Below are 22,353 nucleotides of genomic sequence, written 5' to 3' on the forward strand. Positions count from 1 at the left end.
CCCGTCCGGTCCGGGGGCCTTCCCACCCTTACTATTCCGAATAGTGTTATCTACCTCTAGGGTTGTGATATTAAGGGGTAAATTTGGGCCAAGGGCTACAGCCCTAGAACATGTAAAATCTTCCCCGCCCGGGTTGAAGATACCAGTGAAGTACAAAACCCAACTTTCCTCACTAACCTGGGCAGATAGTACAGGGAATTCCTCTTTCTGGAGAAAAGGGCTATTTACAGTATTCCAAAAAAGCTTACTGTCCCGGAGCTCTGCCGCTTTAGAGAGGTTGTCCCAAGCTTCCTCCCTTAACTCCTGCTTCCTACAATTCAGATGGTGTTTATAGGTTGCCCTAAGAGATTTAACAACTTCCCTATTCCTAGGACAGTTTGAGAGAGCTCTCTTTAATTCTTGTAAGGACTTGGTACAGGCCCCGTCAAACCAGCCTACGGTCACCCTAGTACTACTGGCCTTGGTAATAGTTAAAGTCCTTTTGATAATATCATTTAATTTCTCAAATTCGGCAAGGATACCTAATCCACCTGTATTAACGTCTAAACAGCGTTGCAACTCTTGGAGACTAGCTACCACAATTTTAATCAGCAATTTTTCTGAGTTATCCCCGCGCCATTTAATCCTGATGCTGTTCTGTCTGCAGGGAGGTATTTCAGCAACAGTCCTTCGGGCGATTTCAGCCTTCCTTCCCCAGATTAACGTGTCCATAGTAATGCCGTTATGGTCACTAAGACCCAAATCGTCAATTTCCGGAATCGCGCAGAAGGTGCTGATATTAACTGATACCAACAGATAGTCAATGACAGAGGCTGAATTCCTCCCTACGAAGGTAGGGACAGTATTGCCCTCGCTGTCATTTGCCGGTTGATGAATTAACAGATCTAATTTCAGCATAAATGTATTGAGAGACTCTCCATATGGGGTATGGACAAAGTGAGCCCGGTCCTCCCCACTTGCCCCATCAAAGCCGCAGACATTCATAAACGAAAAGGGACATGTACGAATATTAAAATCCCCCCCCCCCCCCCCAAATAATATCAAAAGAGACCCGGTTTGCCCTACAGATTTGCTCAACTGCAGTCTCCAGTTCATTAACTACTGTGGAGCAAGAGGAGATGAACACATTATTATAATGGTTAATTAACAGGATATTTCGACTCCCACTTTGTTGCAACCAGAGCACTTGTGAATGGAATCCAATGATGGTATGGGATCTTACTCGAACCGGAAAATTCACAGACAATAAAATCACCAGCCCACCTTTTGCCCTGCCCATGCTTGATTCCTGCGCTAAACAATTATAAGACGCATATCCATCAAAATATATATCTACCGTGGACCACGTCTCTTGGAGGCAGAGTATGTCATAACTGGTAACAGTATTCCCTCCAACCAAGAGTCTCTTCCTTTTTTCGCTACCCGGCGATATTCCAGCTCACTAGTTTGTACCCAGTACCATGAAGGCCTTCCTCCACACCTATAGACTCTCCTAAGGGCGCAGGAGGGGGTGCCTTTTGTGATAAAGCCTCTAAACTGTAGGATAGTTTGTCACTGCATGTCCGTAATTGTACTATGGTCATTGGCAAGTGCTCCACATGATTATCACACAAGGGGTTAGTAGAGACCAACTGTTTTTTTTATCCCCGGTTGAACTACAGCCACTGGCAAATGCTCCGCGGGGGTCATACTCAGAAAGGTCGGTACTTCCCACCAAAGTTTCTTTAATAGAGTCTGGGATTCCTCCCATTGGCGACAACTGGGCAGTAGGAGGTAGTCAGTCTACTTCATCAAGACCGCTAAAGCGATTATAATCGCTAAAGGGAGCGAGGGTTGGCATAGGGGCTGGTCTACCATCGAATCTTCTGTTTCTTCCCCTCCGCTCAACCCTTGTCCAATCGTCCATGCCTCTTCCATAAGCCATATGTTCAGGGGGAAAAAAGGACAATGGCAGTATCTGAATGGTGGAGTCAAATGACCTATTGAAACCAGCACAAATATGGGAGACAGTTCGAGGGTCTCTAAAATTAACTGTTATACAGTCCCCATTTATAGTCTTAGCTGTCTTACCCAACCAGGGCAACCTTCTTAGCATAATAATTTTATTATGTAAATGAGCCGGCAAGGGTCTATTCCAATTTAGCCATCGGACTACCTTATTTTTAGGGAGCTAAAAGATTCTTCTTCCCCCTCTTCGAGAGTAGGGGCTCCTGCCAAAACCACCATAAAACGATTTGCTTCGGGTGGGAGGTCTGGTAGGCGTGATCTATTAACTCTACACTCTTTTACTAACGTCGGCGGTACAAGGCAACGATCGTCAACATTCCCCTGGTTATCACTACCACTAGGCAAAGGGTCTGGTTAGGGGGTGCCTGAAGTACAGAATTAAAGCCTGGTGGACCAGGCAGTCTACATTTAAGAATAGGGGCTCCACCATCTACTGAAGAAGATATCCCCCCAGTTTTGCATGCAGGAATTAAGGCTACGCTCGGCTTGTTGGTCATACTTGAGTTAGCTAATAAAGCAGATGTAACTTTCTCTATATTTGCCAATCTAAGTTCAATTTGCTCCATTTTAGCTTCTAAGGGGAATAAAATAGATTTAAATAGCACTCCCAAGCTTTCAATGGACAAGTCGTTGCCGGGCTGGATGACAGGGGGGGGATATAGTTAAGACATCCGACCCGTTAGCAGAAACTTTTAGCCCCACCATTGGCCTAGTGGATGAATTACTATCGTTCTGTAACTTTGCTAATTTGGCTTTGCTCCCATCTTTCTTGTTATAAACCCGCTTCCTTTTAGGGATGGCCCCTTCTTTGGTCCCTTGAGACAGGGGACTATCAATAATGACCCCGGGGCAGAGGGTATAATTACATGATTTTCAAGAATTGAGTTTATTTCAGGCAAGATTTTGTTAACTAAAATGTCCAAATCCTGCGATTCATGCTCCTCCCCTTCAGGAATAATGTCTTGCTCGACTATACAATGCACAGTAGTAACGGTGTCCAGATTACTATCAGGCGTTTTGGCGTTAGCAATAGCTCCCAAGGACGATCTTCTATTTACTGCAATTTCCTGCGACAAACGTTTTTCCAAGACAGAGATTTCAGTGTCAATTAGAGTGTTTGCTCTGATTAAGAATTTTTCCATACCTCCCACTGTAGGACCTCCTGCGGTCGATGATTTGCTCCTTAATTCGCGTCCAGACATGGTTCATAAAGTTAATAATGGGATTAAAATGCCTTAATCAAGAGGGGGGGGCCCGGTCCGGTCAGGAACGGGCAGAAACGGGCCCGCCCTTGGCCCGGGCTTAGCCCCGTGCTTAGACCCACGTGCGTCCCGCGTGCGGTTGCTCCTAATAAGGGAGGAGACACAGGAGGGAGTGGGAAGAGGACCAGCTGCAGCCGATCAGTGCCGCTGAGCAGGCTGGTCCTCGCAGTCCCGCCTCTGTCCGTGTGTGGGGCAGATGGTTACCGGCAAGTCCTCAGGGTCCCAACAGACAGCCGCAGCAAGGTTCAGGGACCGACGAGCGGCTCTCGCGAAGCGGGGGCCGCGAGAAGTGGCAAAGTGGCCTGAGAAGGTCCGTAGCAGCAAACAACCCTCCAACGAGGCTCAAGAAGAAGGCTCCCCCAGTTAACTTTAACTGTGGAGCAACACGTGCCTCTGTGCATTAAGTAACTTTTGATCCACTTGAGCTAAAAAATAAAAAGTTAGCGGAAGGTTGTCCAGTTAAGGGATTATGCAGAAAATCCATAATTATGCAGAAAACACCACAGCTGTATCAGATTACTGTACATGCCCATACTGCCAATCACCATGCACACAGTACTTTCAATTACATATTGCACTTCAACCATCTGTAGTGCACTTCACTCACTCTCCAACCCCACCACCCGCACTCCTCTGTGGTTGCATTCCTACACAGTTCTTCACGTCCTGTGTGGTTGAAAAGAGACTTCAGACATTGTCATTACCTTATTTATAAGAACTCCAGTGGATATTATTGGTCTGGTGGTGACTCTAGGTCAGTTACTGTTATTCCCAGTTGCTACTGTACAGTGTACCATGTGCCAGGGATGTGCACTGGATCATGGTGTTACGTATTGGTGTTGCAGATTGCTGCAATAATGTTGCTTAAAATGATAATGTGCACTCTCTCCAGTGTTGTAGAGTGGCACAATTTCTATAACCGCCATCTAGATGCCAATGAGATTGAAGCCTTTTTAATTTCATTGCAAATGTTTGTGTCCAGATGAGAATTTGAAAGGTTTTACACACACCGTCGTTTGTGGCCAAACTCAAAAGGGCTGTAATCGGTATGTTCCTCCCAGTCCATTACAAAAATAATGCCTGTTCATAGCAAAGACTATTGAACACTGCTTAGCAAGTTAAGGATCTTAATAAAACAGCAGAAGTGTCAGCATATATGGTCTGTTCTCAGAAGAAAGTAAAGCAGCCATAGTTGGAAGCAGATATAAAATAGTCTATGGTCCTTATTTTTCTTGATATAAATGCTACGTTCAGTACTGTCTCTCATCCGGTTTTTCTCTAGCAACTAGCAGCTACTGATATTCAAGACATTGCTCTTGCCTGGTTTCATTCTTTCCTGAAAGAATGCTCCTTCCAGGTTATTGCTCAATCCTATAAATCTAAGGTAATAAAGGTACCTCCTGAAGTTTCTCACGGCTCCTCACTGAGTCCTATACTGCTCTATATTTATGTGCGTTCTCTGGCGGACATAGTAGTGAACCGTCTATGCCTACGCCGATCACACAAAATTGGTATATCTTTTTTTTCATCAGATTCCAGTACTACCTGTAATTTAGCAAACTGTCTTTAGAATGTGGCAGACTGGATGAAGCTTAATTGCTTGAAGCTTAATGGTAGCAAGGCAGAAGAGTTGGTTCTTGGTAATCAACCCCTGTTATGGTGTCCTCCCTGTTGGCCTGAGAAATAAGGCAACTGCCCCACTCCTAAGCAGGTGATTAAATACCTAGGTTTTTGGCTGCCTAGTAACAGCATATTTTTAAGGTTGCTGCATGTTGCTTTCACCTGCTAAGATGCATCAAAGATACTATGGCTCCTACCCTTCGAATCTCAAACGATCATGCAGGCCTTTGTAATTTCCTGGATAGATTACAGCAACGTGCTCTACCTGGGAGCAGCAAACACCCGTTTAAGGTGTTTGCAAACAGTTCAAAACGCGACACACATCTGCTATGCCATATTGCTCGTCGAACCTCAGTTGCTCCGTACCTTTGCTTGCACTGGCTTCCAGTAACTAAAAGTTTTAAATGTAAAGCTTTGTTTATAGAGCCGTGCACCAAGCTGGGTCAGCATGTATTCACTCTCAGAGTTGTCCTTGTATTCCTATATACTTCATGCTAGAGAAATGAATATCGCCCTCATTCCTAAAGTAAGACACTCATGACCGAGCGGGAGGCCGTTTATGCTGTTAGGACCCAAGCTATAGAACTCTTTACCCTTCATTTCTGCAACTCTTTTTAAACATTCAGGAAGATGCTTAAGACCTGTTTTTTCTAAGCCTATTAGTTTTGGTTCTACTCTTTCCCGTCAGTGCTGGGAAATCCCTTCGAGGTAGCCATATTTAGTCTGGCTCTGGTCACACTCAGTCATATAATTGTGTTTATATTGCGCGCGTGTCATGTCCTGTGATGTGCAACATATATGTGTGGATATTTTTGTGTACCATGATTGTCATTTGGGCATTAGCAGGATAAATTGGGCATCATCTAGTACTGGTGTCCTAAGGTGAGGGGCCTATGGTGTTGGTTTACTGCTTTACATCTGAATTGAAGTTTACCTGGATTTAATGGTTCCGTTCCAAATACTAAAGGAGTGTTGGTTATCTACCATTAGAAATATCTGAAATATGAATATGACCTATGTTAAGCTGAGAGATTAAGCCTTAATGTGCCACCTCTCCCAACTTCTCTTTGTAGGGTTGAATGTCCCCCTCCGCAATAATCATGTGCCTCTCCTTTCATCAGTCTAGTTGGCCCGATGTTTAGTCACATTTCAACCGTTCTGCTGCACTAGACTCCGATCTTACCCATGAATAGAACATAAATAACTAATGCTTGGCAGCAGTGGGTCAATAGTACTGGGTTTAAATATTTTTTTACCTACAAGAAATGGCATGCATGGCTTTTTCTACCCCGGTACATGGGTCGCACAGTATGTATGTTGTCCCATGGTTTGCTGGTCCTTCATAGATTTCTTGTTAGTCTGGAGTTTACTACTTCACATTTAAGGCACGTCTCACTGTGCTGCTCACTCCTCTTGGTCAGTTAGACCCATGTTCCCTAGAAGTTACCGTGAAACTGGTTATGATTCACTTCTCATTCAGTGAAATAATCGGTTTTTTGTATCTACCTTATTTGTACCAAGCTAGTTCCAGCAAGTCAAAATGTGGCCTTGAAGAAGAGATACCTGATAAAGGACTTTGTGTTCTCCTTGAAGCCACCGCTCTCTGCCTTAATGCCCCCATCTTGCCTCCACAGAACTTGTCTTTTGGTGTTTAACAGTGATACCTGAAATTTGGGATGTAGGTGGGAGTGCTGCTATGTATGATACAGCTAGGCATTGCTGTATTTGTTATACTGATTAGCATTCTGTCCTTCTATAAAGCCCAATTATTTTATCACAATACTAGTTAAAATACGTTATCAATGATCCACATCAAGTCATCTTTCTCCATTCTTTTCGGTCATAGTTTCATCAACTTAACTGCGGTATTCTCCAGAGCTCCTCGTTGAGCATCCCTTTAGTTAATGCTTTTGTCGTGCCCTTTTCAGGTTAGCTCTTTGGATTTTACTCAGACAGATGACGCACATCTGACTCCTACAAGTGGATGACCACAGTTTTGATTCACTCGCACAGCAGTAGCAGCTTGACATTTAACTCTGAGATGGAAGAGATTCTCGTTCTTGGAATACTACCTTCTGCATGATCATCTACATAGTGGTCACATGTTCTTGGTCAGACTCACATTAGTGCAAATGAGTCGGGCATCTCTGGGTCAGAATAATCTCACTCCTTTATTCCTCATAAATACAATTTACAGCTACTTGTTTTGCCTTTCTTTAGGACCTTACAAAGATCTTCCCTCGCCTTACCCCTGGGGGCAGAAACGTCTTGTAGTGCAGGCTGATATATGTCTCAAATTGCAATGCCACCTTGCCAGGGTTGCCAATGCGTCTTAACCTGCTTCTGCATATCATTCTGAATGTTTATTCTTGTATGCTGCCTAATCTTCATAGACATTCCTCAGTTTAAGACCTGCTTGCAAAACCTCCCAAAGGGGTTAGGTTTCCTCCTTATCCTTGTCGAGGCCTACTCTGGAGGCATAGGCAGAGCAACAGCCTCTGAGTGGCTGATATCTGTCTGCCTTATGTACATAATGAGATGCTTGTCTTCACGGGGGAAACAAGCATGAATGTGCACCTCTGAATGTTTTTGTACATGAAGCTTAATACTGAGATGACCACGTTGACACTGATTGGATGGATCGCCATCAAAGATTTTTATGCCCAGTTACCGGACTCTCTTTTGACTTGAACAGAGAAAGGACTTGCAGAAAAGTCAGTGTGTTTGGCATTTCCCCCCGAAGCGAAAGTAAACATACTCCAATATGTAGGAAAAGACCAGCTTTTACTGAGACCTGAAGGTAGTCTATAGCTTGGCGTGTTTAGGGCTTACAGAAACTGGGAATTGATGGCTTAATTCCTCCCCTTGCAGCTCCAACGAGATTTGGTTGCATAGCTTTGAGGCCCCATGCAAGGTTGCAGACCTCGAGAACCGTATTAACCTCAACTTTATGCATTTGCTTGCGGGAGGGTTAAATTAATTGTGACACCCTCTCCCAGGTGAGGGAGAGAAGAATGGAGAAGCCAGTAGGGCGAACTGATACCAAAGACATTGATTGCCTGAGGCACTCTTCCCTGTGGTTAAATGAGTTTGAATTTTTTTTCCCAATGCCACTTGATGCAGTTGATCCTAGACCACAGTTTTCGTCCTAGGTGGCCGCACTATCCACAACTCCACTGATTCTGTTATGATAACTGCTCATTACAGTCCCTCTCTGTGATAGGACATTGAACCTTGGCGTTTTGGTTCCTACTGATGTTGAAGGACTTCAGAACTCTCCCTCCTGCAGCTGCCACGACCTGTAATAGTGGTGAATCCAGTTGCCACCCTTTCTTGAGAAAGTTGTGATAAACTGAGCTGACCCCATCGAGGCCTGACTTTACTGGTGTGCTTAAGTTGACCTCCGATATAGTATTGAATTACTCTGCAGACTTTCTGCCTAGGACTCTTAAAGGCAGGGTGGTCAAGCTGTTGTGTGCATAAACTAAGCTGGAACATGTGTGGAACGCTCCTTGACCTATTTGTGATTTAGAAAAGAGCATTGTTTTGCTACGCGATTAAGCTTAATTTGAATAACTCGTCTCTTAAAAAATATATAACAGATTCCATGATACAAGTACAATTGTGTTATCCACGAGCTATTTATTTAAATTCTGCCCGAGTAAGCTTTTGCTGTTTGACCTCTCCAATACCTGAAAGTTAAAGCACTTTTTGTGTACTTGGCTATTTAGTGACTTACCACACGAGGTCCTTCAGGGACAACAGACAGTACTCGTTAGGACAGCCTGTTGTACCACCATCCTCGGAGAACTGGGCCATACCCATTTCATACCCTTTCTTTGGTTTGGCCTTAATGTTGCTTTTTCATCACTCGGGCAGAAAAATGTTGGAAGCATGTTTGCATAGGGACCTACGTAATAGAAATGTATCCATTGTCTTTTAAAGACTTCCTACAGCTGCTAAGGGAAACTGAAGCATTGTTTTTAAATGTAGCTGGTTCCACAAAATAAAAATAAAAATGCCCCCCTGATTGTCGGAGGGACAAGGCCGATCCGCATCTGTGCACAGCAGAGGGTTGCCAAAACCTGATGTATGGTCTGGGTCATTGGTATTGTTTGTGAGCAGCTGTCCTCCTTTCGCCCTTTCTCCATAAACCAGTGTGCCAGCTCCCTCAAATCTTTTGTTTTACCCTCTTATTTTAAGAGATAGTTGTAACTCCAACCCTATTAAATTGTATAGTCACCTGCTACCCTTGCCATATGTCTATATATGTTGGAAACCTGCCCTCCCACCTGATGCCTCATTTGGTTTTTATAAAAAAGTTTATTATAAATTAATCATTGTATCTCTTATAAACTTTACCCTGTAAGTGTTCACCCTGCGCACTACCATTACTGGTTATGTACCTCGTTCCCAGTGTAACTGTTGCTGACTCCCTTTTCCCACCAGTCTAGCTTTTTTTCTCTCCATTTTTACAGTCCTGCTCTGTTTTTAATTCTCCCCGCCACCACAGATATCGAAGCCCTCTCAACACCACCACCTTCCAACGAATCTTTTAAAGAACTATCTCGATTTCCAACCTTTAGGAATTGTGTTATCTTTCGGGCCCAACATTCTGATTTGTATATTTTCATCAATGTGCTGGAAAACAAAATTATACACTTCTTAAGACACTTTATTTTTTTGCACTGCAGCAACATTCTGCAAATGCCTGACATCATTGTTTGCTTTTTTTCTGTACACAGTCAGCAGGAAGTTGACAATGAAAACCGGATGCAGCATTGGTGAAAACCCCAAGGGAGGAGGGGGTAAGTGATTGTTTGCATGTGATTGCTGCAGTGTATGGCTAATGTTTTTCTGCTGTTTTGCACCCAAACGTTCTCAACCGGAAACTCCCTTTGTTTTGTTTAACTTATTTTATTTTAGAAAATTATTTCTGTACAAGCTGTACCTGTGTGCAGGACATTGTCCAAAATGTGAACATTTGGGCATCTGTTAATTAATAGAATAGAATGGAAAGGAATTTGAATCTCCACAAAAGGCATTCTGTGAAGTGTAATTATAATTTTTAGAATTCCTGAATTTAAAATACTTCTTCTTATTCTCTTTCATTTATGTCATCTCTATTCTTTTCCCGTCTTTCTGCACGTTTAAAGTGGTAATGCTTCTTTGTTCGCATGTGTATATTCTGTTCAGTAGTATTTTTCTTTTTCCTCTTTTTGTTTTGTTCCCTTCTATTTTCTTGGCATTATCTTTTTTTATTTGGGTTTTTTAATATGCAGGTTATCATTTCCCAGACTGGGCTTACAAAGCTGAATCTAGCCCAGGCTCCCGACAGATTCAGCTGTGGCATTTCATCTTGGAACTATTGCAGAAGGAGGAGTTCCGACACGTCATTGCCTGGCAGCAGGGGGAGTACGGCGAGTTTGTCATCAAGGATCCAGATGAAGTGGCTCGCCTGTGGGGCCGGCGGAAGTGCAAGCCCCAGATGAACTATGACAAACTGAGCCGTGCCCTGAGGTAAGAATAAAGGCGTGCTGGGAGGGACGCTGTTAGTGAATAGATTGCGAATTGTGTGAGTGAGTGGGTGGAAGTAAGCAAACAAGATTGTAATCCATGTTGGCACGAGGATTGTAGATCTACAAAAACTCTTGAGAGCTTAATCACAGGAGCAAGTACAGTTGCAGTGTAAATTAAATGTATTTATGTAATGGCGCAGGACACCTACGCAGTCTATGGGCTACATATCTTTGTGAAAGGAAAGGTTTATTAGAACATCTGAATGTTGGGAGCTCTGTTGAAAGCAAACGAGTGCTCCGGGCTTCTAATGGCCGGTAGAAGTCCGGAGCTCAAACATTCCAGCTGCTGCTGTGAACCAAAGGCCTCAGGGAGCCAGAGGGGATTTCAATCTCCTGGCTCCGTGAGGTTTTACAAATCAGAAAATTCTGCCTCTAATGGAATGTTCTAATAGTTTTAGAACCCTCAGTAGGAGGCTCTACCAGCAATTAGCTCAGGCTCAGGCCTTTAATGTTGGAGCAGGCCTTTAATGGCCGGTAGAGCCCACTACTGCAGGCTCTAAGGCTATATTCAGTCACTATGTTGCAGTCTAACTTTTTCTGTTAAAGATCAGCACCATTAACGTATACTTTGTACCTGTAAATTAGTTCATAATGGCAAGTCACAAGTGATCTATTGCCCTGTTAACAGTATTGTCATGATTAGTTGGATGAAAATGTGACTGGGCTCGACAGGAGGAAAATCTATTCTGCACGATGCAGCCTTGTCGTATAGACCACATTCTTTTTGTGTACTTTCAGGTGGCCTTACGTTGTACTAAGTGGTTTGAGAATAAGAGGCAATCATCTAGTCCTGAGAACCAGATACCAATAAGGCTTTTGTTCCTGGGTACAGGGCTCTTAATTACTTATTTTTTGTAGTCTTGGGTATCTCCCACCTGTACAATGATGCATAATACATTTGCAATGAAAAGGGCTGCACAGTAAGTTTCAATAATGATCAATACTGCTTTAATTAATTACTTCCAGTATCTGAAGCATCATCATAATGAGCGTAGGCTAAGTCAGTCTTTCTAGCTTGCATTTTGAGTCCTGGCTAAAATATTTTTTTCCAAAAACCTATGGAACATTTGAGATTAAGAATTTAATATGAGATACATATATTTGCACACACATGATGATTTTGGTCCCTTTTTCAATGGAAAATAGTCTCATGCGTTTTAAAGCAGCACATTCACTGGGTGGTTGAATGACACTCCAAACAGCCAATAGCATAAGGTAAGTGGATAATACTCTCATGAGGTGAAGCTAAATTCCACCCTAAGTGGATGGTAAATACTTGGCAGTAGAATGTCTTGCAGATAGCTGGGCTGTCACGTGTGACCTAAAAAAAATTAGATGGAAGGGTGCTGTGAAACAGATGGGTCTGTGGAGTAGGCTACAGAAACACTTGCAGATGTCCTGTTTCATGAAAGGAATAGGTTATAGCTGTCAGCAGCATAAACGGGCACCGGAATAGTATCAGAATAAGTGTCTCGTAAGTGGTACAGAGGCTGATAGACAGCCCTGTTAGCCTATGAGGATGATGTGCCCTTGGTAGTTCTATAGGAGCAATTATAATACTGTGGAAGAAGCGTCCCTAAAACCATTCTGAAAAAAATTAAGGGCTATTTACAGAACAGATAATGATTTATTTAAAAAATAAAAAACACAAGGAGATGATGGACGGAGCGCTGAAACTTTTCAGACACTCACCCCCAGTCACAGATCTGGGTTGAATCCATCATCGTTCTTTAGCTCACTTCGCCACCTCAGTGCAGACCCAGCCATGTGCAAATCAATCTTGACCCTGTGACTCATGGGAACAGTCCAGCCCAAGCTGCCAAGCCAGGTCTTCCCTGAACTGAAAACAAGCATCCTGGGACCGGTTTCTGCGTAACACCCTTCATCAGCCAGGCTAGCTTGAATACAGTGGCAAAGTGAGCATGGGACCCACGTCTGGGCATACCCTGCCAACTTAGGGCGAACAAAGCAACTGCAGTCAAGCTATCCTGGCTGATATGGGCTGAAAGTCCGAAACCGGTCCTAGGATGCTTGTTTCCAGTCCAGGGAGGACCTGGCCTGGCATTTCGGGCCGGACTGTTCCCATTGGGTGCAGAGTCAAGACTGATATGCATATGGCTGGGTCCAAACTGGAATGGCTTGGTGAGCAAAAAAACGGTGGATTTAAGCCCAGATCTCTGTACTGGGGTGAATGTATGACATTGTTCTGCATTCTGTCCTTCAATTGTTCTTCTTGCAATAATGATTTATTATCTGTTCCGATATACCCAACAGTCCGAGGGGAAGCGGTTAAAAAAGAAACAATGTCTTACCTCCTCGAAGTTTAAAGGCAGCATACAAGTAATCAGCAGGGCATGCTCCAAGCTGCAAAATGGATGGTATAAAATAGATGGGTTTGGTAAAAGTAAAAAATTCCAAGAACAAATTTTAGTAAATTAGGGTAGCATAATACTTACCTAGCAATGTAATGTGGAGGTTCTCGCTGATTCGTCTCAGCCGTCCGTGTGATGGTTAATACCAAAGATGCGACACACCATCGGAGTATCAGTGTGCTCGGCAGGTTAAGCCGTTCTGTTTTCCAGCGTCTCCGCATCACACGGACGGCTGAAACAAATCGGCGAGAACCTCCACATTACCCGGTAGCCGGGTCGGAATTAGAACCGGCTGAGAGCACATAGCCATTGTGGCAATAGCTTTGGAACCACTGCCCGCGGGAGCCCTGATGAAGTCGTGGGCTATTTGCCCTGACGAAACACGTGTTGGCTGGGCGTGGTGAATAAAATCTGAATTGAAGAAAACCAACCATCAAGACTACTTCCACATTGTTTGTCTATTGCTTGTGTTTGATTACCTACAGCATTTACTCTGTAAAAGGCGACGTGTGCACAGATACCTGTTGTAACAGAACCTAGAATGTTTGGTCTTTCAGGTGGATACTCCTATCTCAGGTGCTCCTTCTTCAGACAAGAAGTGAAATCTGTTTTGGTAAAGAAGATGATGATATTGAGAGATTTAACTAGTGTACTCTGATTTCTATCATCATTATCATCATTATCATCATGTATTTAAGCCATCCTGGGTCTGTTGTATTACAGACCTCTTCAGAGACCGAAGGCTTTGGGTCTGAGGAAAGGTTTATGTTGTGCTGATCCACTTTCATTATTTGCAGATGTTCTGGAGAGTCTATAATGGTGGTTAGACAATCTGGCGATCCGGAATGGTAAAGCCATTTTTGGAAATTTTCCAGAGTTTGTCTTTGAGTCAGATGCCTGCAACCTTAGTTGGAGAACGCGACCGAACAAGATGGAAACTGGAGTGAAATGGTCCAGGAAAGAATAATGCCTCCACATAAATTGTTTGGACATGTTAGCTTGATTGAATGCACTGATCATTTTCAAGAAATTACTAGTGAACAGTGTATCCTTGATTAGTTTGGACAATTTTCCATGTGTTTTATACATAAATCGTTTAGGGGCTCAAAATAAAAAAATATTACCAGGATTGGCTCAACTGATATGGTATTTTTGTTTGGAGCACAAAATCCTTTTGAGAGCAGAATATATTCCAGGGTAGGAGAATGTGAGAGCAGATTGGAATTCTTGGTACCTCAGGGATTTCAGCAACAGGAAGTTAAACCTAGTCTGTTTCAGAATGATTCAGAGGTTATGGGGACCAATTCAGGTGGATTTGTTGGCAAGCAAACTGGCCTTTTAATTGCCCATATTTGAAACTGGATCCTGGGGCGGCTGCAGTAGAAGCCTTTCTTAAGGGGGAAGGGAAAGGGGGTTCTGCTTTTCCTCCATTGTCCATGATCCAGAGGATGTTGATGAAACTTTGCACAGAGAGCTGCAGAATCGTTCTGGTGACTCCATATTGGAGTTTTCAAATTTATTTCCCAAATGTGATGGAATTCGCAGGAGATCACCCTTTGATCCTAGAAGGGAGTATGAACCTTCTTGTTTGGAAGATTTCAGAGGTACCAGCAGATATTCAGGCCTTTCCAGAAAAGCTAAATACTTTTTAGACGAGTCCTGGGATCTGGGTACCAGGAAACGGTACAGGGGAGTATGGTAGAAATGGTGTAGTTGTGCCATGGAAAGGAATTTGGATCCCTTGGAAGCTCATGTAGGGGAAGTAGCAAATTATCTTGATGACTTGTTCAACTCTAGTCTTAATTACTGGACATTGCTGTGTCAGTGAGACCTGCTTTGGTAAATAATTTTGCACCTGTAAGTGATCCTTTGCTGTGGAGAGCGATGAGGAATTAGGCTTAGAAGACCTTCTAAGGCTCATAATAATTCTTTGTGGGGCGTAGGATTGATTTTCAAATTGTTCGTACCATGGCCAGGTAATATTTATCTTTCTTTCAAACCGATATCTCTGAAGCTAGCAACATTACGTTGTTTGATTTTCTTTTAGAAAGGTTTGATGTTCAGGATTTTGAGATTTGCAATAGGTATTACTCTCTAGAAGGGGTACACTCTGATGTTTGGAAAAGAACTTTGACCATGTCTGAGACTATTTTTTTCCCATATTTTAACAAATGTGTTCAGTTGTATGCAGTGAATGGCATGAAAATGTATAAACACACATTGTTAGATTTTAGAGCAGGCAGGGAGGTACATTTGTTAGTTTCCTATGTAAAGTCTTATAAAGTGAGTTCTACAGCTACCATGTCTAGGTGGGTGAGAACAGTCACGAAAGAGGCGGGAGTAGATCTTTCAAGATTCAGAGCTGATGATTCTATTAGCTCGTTGTCCAAACTGCTGTGTGTTATCCCTGTATGCTGTTTTGTCAGAGAAATCAGTCTTGAAAGTCATTGGATTTGCAATGTATGCAGCAGAATTTATTGTGAACTGTAAAATGAATCTTACTGTCTGTGCAGTCCCATATTTCGTGTGGGATTCCATCTTTGCATATTAACCGCCACCTGAAAGGCAATCACATCTTATTAGCTGCATTTCTTATTCTTTCCACCTGTTCAATGTGGCATGTGTTAAAACCCACCAAATCTAATTTTCTTTATTGAAAATACTCTTTCTGGATCAGCCTGTTTTTAATGAACAGGGTTGAATCACGCCACTATTTGCCTGAGTAAGTCCCACCTATGTATGCACAGCATAACCTCTGCAAACGTAAATCACTATTCTTCAAGATTTTGAAAGGGTAGAACATCATCATGGAGTGCCTGATGTCCAGGTAAAGCCTCCTCTTCGGCCTATTACAAACCTTCACACATCTTTTGGTTTCCACTATCTTCCACAGTATAACTTCCATTCTATTCTTTATAACTATTGCTAAAGGGTATCTAGCGAGTAGATCGCTAGTGAAGACCTCTCCACTGTGGCATGATCTCCAGTTCATCAGGGAGAAGCTTAGCCTTTCAGCATCAGCCTCTGTATTTCTCCAACTTCATCTATGCTGGAAGTGACAGATCCACAGTCCTTTGCTATACCAACAGAACTTTCACATGGCAAGGCCCTTCAACGACTCCTGCTGCATTGTGTTCTCAACCTCCTCTTTAGTCTCCTGCTCCTAAAGAAAGGTCTGGTGTTCGAACAACCTGATTTCCTCAGATGTGCCTTTTGCGCATTCAACCACCTCTCTGCCTCTCTGTTCAGATGTGTTCTCCTTCCCAGTCCCTCTGCATCCTTTCTGTCCTGATTGATGAGTTACACCCCAGACTTTAGTGTGTGTTGTCCCCTTCTGTGGCAAGCATTTGAATTCTTAAAACCATCCATGTTATTTCTACTTTTTTTTTTTTATTTATTTTTTTATTTGAAACGTTTTATATAGTGCTGGCTAGACCCGGAGGTATCAGAGCGCTTTACAATAGGATCAGCGAGTTACAGCTTACATAGTTACATCAATTAAATCAAAGAATCCTGGAAAGAGGAGGAGGGGGAAGGGAAGGAAAGAAACACAACGGAGAAACGAGAGCGCCTCATGCTACATGCCTGCACCACTGCTTCTAGGCAATGCTTCTAAATTCAGACACTTTTCATGCAATCCCCTACCCCTCCTCCATGCCAATCACTTGCCAGTTGGTCAGGGCACATTTTCAGGCATACAACCAACCCCCTACAGTGGCCTTCCTGAACCAGCTGTTCTTTTATCAGTAAATGCCACCACCATAACAAATATTCATTGTCCCCACTATGTGGCAGCCATCAGTTGATCTCACCATAGTTTACCTGTACTTTGCAGCTGTTGGAAAGTGAAGTTCCCTTTCCTGTAGTGAAATGAGTTCCTACACGTGTATCCCCAAACTACATCAGTACCCACTGGGCTGACATATATCCACCTCTCGTCATAATAGGGAAACGTGATGTTGACAGCACCCTTTCTCTGTCTATATAAGTGTGGACTAGGGGTTTGGGCGGACCGGAATAACAGGCGTGGAGGCCGGATGTAGTGAGCTATGTCTTAGCTTTCTTTATTGTTGTACACAAAGTCAGGGTTGCGGAAGGTAAGGAAGCAGAGGGTAGGGATGGAGGAAGTGTTCCTGGATGCCGTCGTCGGGTGGGGGAAGGTCCGGGAAAGGTTCTGGCTGGACGTCTCTGGAGGAGATCCTTCTTCTCCGCTTCCGGGCCGGTGGTCCTCGGAGTTAAAGGGAGAGAGAACAGGGCGGTTAGTCCTCAAACGCAGGACTGTCTGAGTACTGTCACCAACACCAGGGTTGTGTGGAGGGCAAAGCGAGAGTGAGGAAGGGGACGGTAGGGTCGACGATTGGAGGGAGTACGAGCGGGAAAGAAGAGGGTGGACTTGGTGAGGGTTCAGGTGTGGATTCTCTACTCTACGTGACTCGGGCCGTGGTCTATGAGATATATATGTATATATATATCTCCCCTGAAGAGATCGCCACACACGGAGGATCAGTGCTCACAGCAGGCAGCTCGCTCTCACCGCCGGTAGCAGCCCTCTCAAAGCGCCATACGCGTTTCGAGCTTCACGCTCTTGATCGCTGGCAGAAGAAAGGAAGCGGATTTAGAAGAACTTAATTTATTCAAAATAACAGTCCCGCCTTAAATGGGCGCACAATGGCATTCTGGTTATTGCAGTTCAAAATACGCCACCATTGACTGACACAGTTCACTCCCCCAGTGGGCTCCGCTGCCTCCATTCTTAATATCATACCCTGTAAGGTGGGGGGGCTTGCAGTCCATTAGTTGAAGCAAGCAATGCGTCCCTGTAGTGCAGGCACCTCCGTTCTCTGATGCTCAAATTCGGAACACTATATATATATATATATATATATATATATATATATATATATATATATATATATATATATATATATATATATATATATATATATATATATATATATATATATATATATATATATATATATATATATATATATATATATATATATATATATATACAAGAAAAGTTTTGGCATTCAAGCTGAGGTGGCCTCTGTCAGCGGCGGGCCATGGACAGGGTCGCCACTCCCTATAAACCAAACACTCACGTTTATCCAAAGACATAGACATAGTTAACAGACTACCCAATTCTCTTATGTCTGGAGCTATGTTGTACACAATTCATCACAAATATTATACTTTACACATTTGTTATTTTCTCATGTATATTTTGCATCATAGCGGGCAGTTGGAATCATTTCGAAGCATTAGCTAATGTATAGCTAATGCTTCGAAATGATTCCAACTGCCCGCTATGATGCAAAATATACATGAGAAAATAACAAATGTGTAAAGTATAATTTTATGCTTCTTACATGAGCACTGCCGCACATTTTGTGATGAATTGTGTACAACATAGCTCCAGACATAAGAGAATTGGGTAGTCTGTTAACTATGTCTATTATGATTTTGTCACGTGATTTATTTAAAAAACGGATGCAAACAAACTCTTGTACTCGTGAGAAAGGGAAGGCAATTCCCGAAACGCGTCGAGTGAAGGCTCTGGAATAAATCCGGTTTTGAACACTTATGCTGGCCTGGACTTCGTTCTTTGGATAAACGTGAACGTGTGTGTTTGATATATATATATATATATATATATATATATATATATATATATATATTCTCTGTCTCACTGGTCTATCACACCACCACAGATACAAGGACCACCACGCAGCAGATAGTATTTAGTAGGTAGGTTTATTATCTTCCATAGGGCTTATTTCGGCATGATGCGTTTCGGGCACAGAATGCCCTTGATCATATATACACATACATACATACATATATATATATATCCTACTGGCGGTCGCCAGTAGGTATATATAGTTAGGATTTTTTCTCTATGGGATTTTTGAAAATTCTATGTCTAATAACTTTGGCGTTTGTGGACGGAATTGGCTGAAATTTTCAGGAAAATGGCACATTTTGTTTCTGAGCAGCCCTTGAAAATTTGGGGGGGGGTTCGTCAAGGGGGGGGCCGAGAAAAAAGGGGGGTCCCAAAACGTGTTTTTAACATTGAGTTTTCCATAGGGCGGTTGGCCTCACTTTTAGCCCGAACGGCTGAATGGATTTGCACGAAACTTGGCAAAATTGTAGGGACTGGTAGCCCGATGTGCCTTTTGTAGGTCTCAATATATGTGCTCCAGTGGATTTTGAGAAATTAACGTTCAAAAAAAGATATATATCTGTAACAGCGGACCGGGCAGCGCTCCAGTACGCGTACTTTTCGCGCAACGGAGCTTTGTGAAGCGAAGCTGATTGGTTCTCCGGCGTCTGTAAACATTCCAAACAGTCCGTAGCGGCCGCCATCTTGTCTCTCGGTAGGATCGAGAGACAAGAGGAGGACAAAGCGAAGGGGCAAATGACCATAAGGGGGAATAGTAGATCCTCGCTGACCCCCTAGGTTTGATGTGGAGGTTTTAAAAGGGCCCCGCGGGGCAAAAAAAAATAATAATAATAATAATCGAACGGCTGAATGGATTTGCACGAAACTTGGCAAAATATTAGGGACTGGTAGCCCGATGTGCCTTTGCTAGGTCTCAATATATGTGCTCCAGTGGATTTTGAGAAATTAACGTTCAAAAAAAGATATATATCTGTAACCGCGCTCCGCTTCGCGTAACGGAGGTTTGCGAAGCTGATTGGTCATTCTGTCACTGGGCTATAGTTGGGCTACATCTGGCTGATATTTGGGCTACATTTGTTTTTTTTGTCTCTGGCGGCCATCTTTGGGCTACATTGGGCTTCATTGGGCTACATTGGGCTACATTTGGGCTCCAACATATATATAGGCCAATGTAGCCCAATATATATTTTTCAAAGTTAATTTTCGTAAAAACCACTGGAGCATATATCTTGAGACATAGCAAAGGCACATCGGGCTACCAGTCCCTACAATTTTGCCAAGTTTCGTGGAAATCCATTCAGCCGTTCGAGCTAAAAGTGAGTCCAACCGCCCTATGGAAATGAAGGAAATGAATGGGTAATTTGTAATTAGCAAATGGCTCATCGCAAACTAGGAATGGTAAAGAATCGCTATTTATTCCTTAAAGTTCGCTATTTAGGAAATGCAAAAAACTTTGATGATACATATGGCGGTTCATCTCTAACAAGATAAGAAGCATAGGGATAGATTTATGATGACTGGCGCATCACCAGGGATGTGTTAGTCATTCTGTGCCGCTGTTCCGTCACCTATGGTGTGCTGCATTTACAATGCGGCGCATCATGGGGCAAAAACAGCACAGATGCGTGATGTATCTGTGCCGTAAAGGTGGCGCATTGCTGGAGTTGTATCGCAAGTGTGATGAAGCTCCAGCAAGGGTCGGGGGTGCCCCTGTCGCAGGGTTTCTGTTCTCACACAGAACTGTGGACAGAGGATTGGAACCTCGGCGAATTAGGGTGCCCCAAAACTCACCTTAGTAATCAAAAACCCCCTAGCAAGCTAGGTACAGTGTCACATTGGATATAACAAACTCTCAATGTTTAGACAATCCAGAATATGAAATTATAGTACCTCAGGATACGTGGAACTCATGAACAGTCGGTCGTTATATATTTCTTAGAAACCAGAACATGGAGTTAAGAAGAACACATGTGTATTTGAAATGTTTATTTACTAATGCCGTCTTCTCAGGCGTAGTATCTTAGATAATACAAGTACACATATTATCAGTAGCAAAATTACCAGCATAGTTACTAGTACATAAAAAGCGAATGGTGACCGTATGTTAACATGCTGTAAATGAATAAGAGTTAGCAACACTTATAAGCAGCCGCGGGCCGTGGAGGGAGTTACGGTGGGGCGGGGAGGGGGAGGGGCAGGGTGTAGAGGGCTCCACCCTGCCCCTCCCCCTCCCCGCCTCCCTGCCCCACCGTAACTCCCTCCACGGCCCGTGGCTGCTTATATCTCACCCTCCCTAATACACATATTATATTATTTGCTAAGAAGGTCTCTTTGTGTTGGTTTAGGGCGTGCCCATACTTTAGTGTCTTAGATTTGAAGGAATCACATCAGCATACACCAGCTCTCTCTTCATGTGAACCGCATCAACTGTTGTGTATGTGTGTTCGGCAAAGCAATATAAAACCCGCCTCATGCCCAGAATTGGCAGAAGTTGCACTTATGTTATGAGTATGAAGTCGTGGAGATCAGACCTCATAACAATTCTGTATCGTGTTGTTCTTGAAACTTCAGCACTCGCTGTACAGATGTAGTTTAACAAGCAAAGCAGATAGTAGAGCAATAACATATTATTCTCATGTAAACCACGATGAACTACTAGGTTGAAAGCTAAAGCAACAACTAAGTGTCGTGTGCAGAAGTTGCAAAAAAGGAAAAATGGCGTTTAAACCGGTAATGAGCCCATGCTAACTTAACACGGTGTAAAGATATCCAGGACCTAGATGACACCTCCTCATGATCCGGAAACGAACTGAATAAGATAATAGAAGTGCCATCTCATGAGAGCAGATTGCAAGTTTATATGTGGACGGTCCGCAAGGTAAAGCATTAAAAACTAGGAAAATTTAATGCTAAAGAAAAATAAAACAGCCAAGTACTTTATCGAGTCTTAAGCCAATAGGCAAGCTAAATAATAAAAACTTGACAAATAAGTCAATGAATTGTCAATGAAATGCTAGTACTCAGCATATCGAACATGAAAAAGGTCTATGACATAACTGTGTATGCAAAATAAGCTGCAACAGCCTCCAATAGGAAGTCACCGTCTTCATCCGAAAAGAGTTCAGCCATCCAATTTAAAAGCGGAAAAGAACATACGTGCTCTTTCAGCACCGGATCCTCTATCACCATCAGAGGACAGCTCGGTGGGTTTTCAAGAAAGCTCTGTTCCAAGAAAGACTGTGTTGCCGCCAGTAAATTCCAGGGACCAATTAGTCCATGCATCAATGCCACAGCCATAATCCTTTCGCCAGGACAAACCAACTCGTGAGTAATGATAGGAGTCATCAGCTGATTAAAGTCGACGTCAGGAGAAACCGGTCCGCAGACACAAATCAATGGCCCAATCGAAATCACAGGTCAGGCAGTGAAATACAGGCTGGACACAGGTGAAGTAGGAGAATCGAAAAGATAATCCATATGCCGTGCTTAATATCGCCAACGGCATTGTGCCATAATATTCTAGCATGCGATTGCGGAACAGTGTCAGCAGCTGCAGGGCGGGAGCTTGCACAGGAGGGACATCCATATTTAAAAATGTAAAAAAGCACAAGAGCGTCCGCTGGTAATGCAAGTAAAAATGGGAATCCACGAAGCAGAGTGGAAAAAATAGAATGAAAGAAAGCAGGGATGACTCCAAAGATTTTCTCAAATGAAGTCACGAGACCACTGGTAACAACTTTAAAAAAGTGCGCCAGGGCCTTTGTGGAGGACGCGTTAAAGATAGTCCGAACCATCTTGCTGAAATGGAAAGGCAAATCTGTATTGAA

General features: G+C 43.1%; 1 protein-coding gene across 3 annotated transcripts in view; it reads left to right on the plus strand.

Moving 5' to 3' along the window:
- Positions 1-22,353, plus strand: part of ETV3 (ETS variant transcription factor 3) — a 158,097-nt gene that overhangs the window by 49,525 nt on the left and 86,219 nt on the right. For 2 of the 3 annotated variants that reach the window (XM_078670204.1, XM_078670205.1), the window contains exons 2-3: positions 9,635-9,697; positions 10,172-10,409. In XM_078670204.1, coding sequence (XP_078526330.1) covers positions 9,652-9,697; positions 10,172-10,409 — 284 coding nt within the window. In that variant the 5' untranslated portion in view covers positions 9,635-9,651. The remainder of the gene's footprint in view (positions 1-9,634; positions 9,698-10,171; positions 10,410-22,353) is intronic. The other variant, XM_078670206.1, reaches the window with a different exon arrangement.

Source organism: Lissotriton helveticus, chromosome 12 (assembly GCF_964261635.1).
Source record: "Lissotriton helveticus chromosome 12, aLisHel1.1, whole genome shotgun sequence".
NCBI lineage: Eukaryota > Metazoa > Chordata > Amphibia > Caudata > Salamandridae > Lissotriton > Lissotriton helveticus.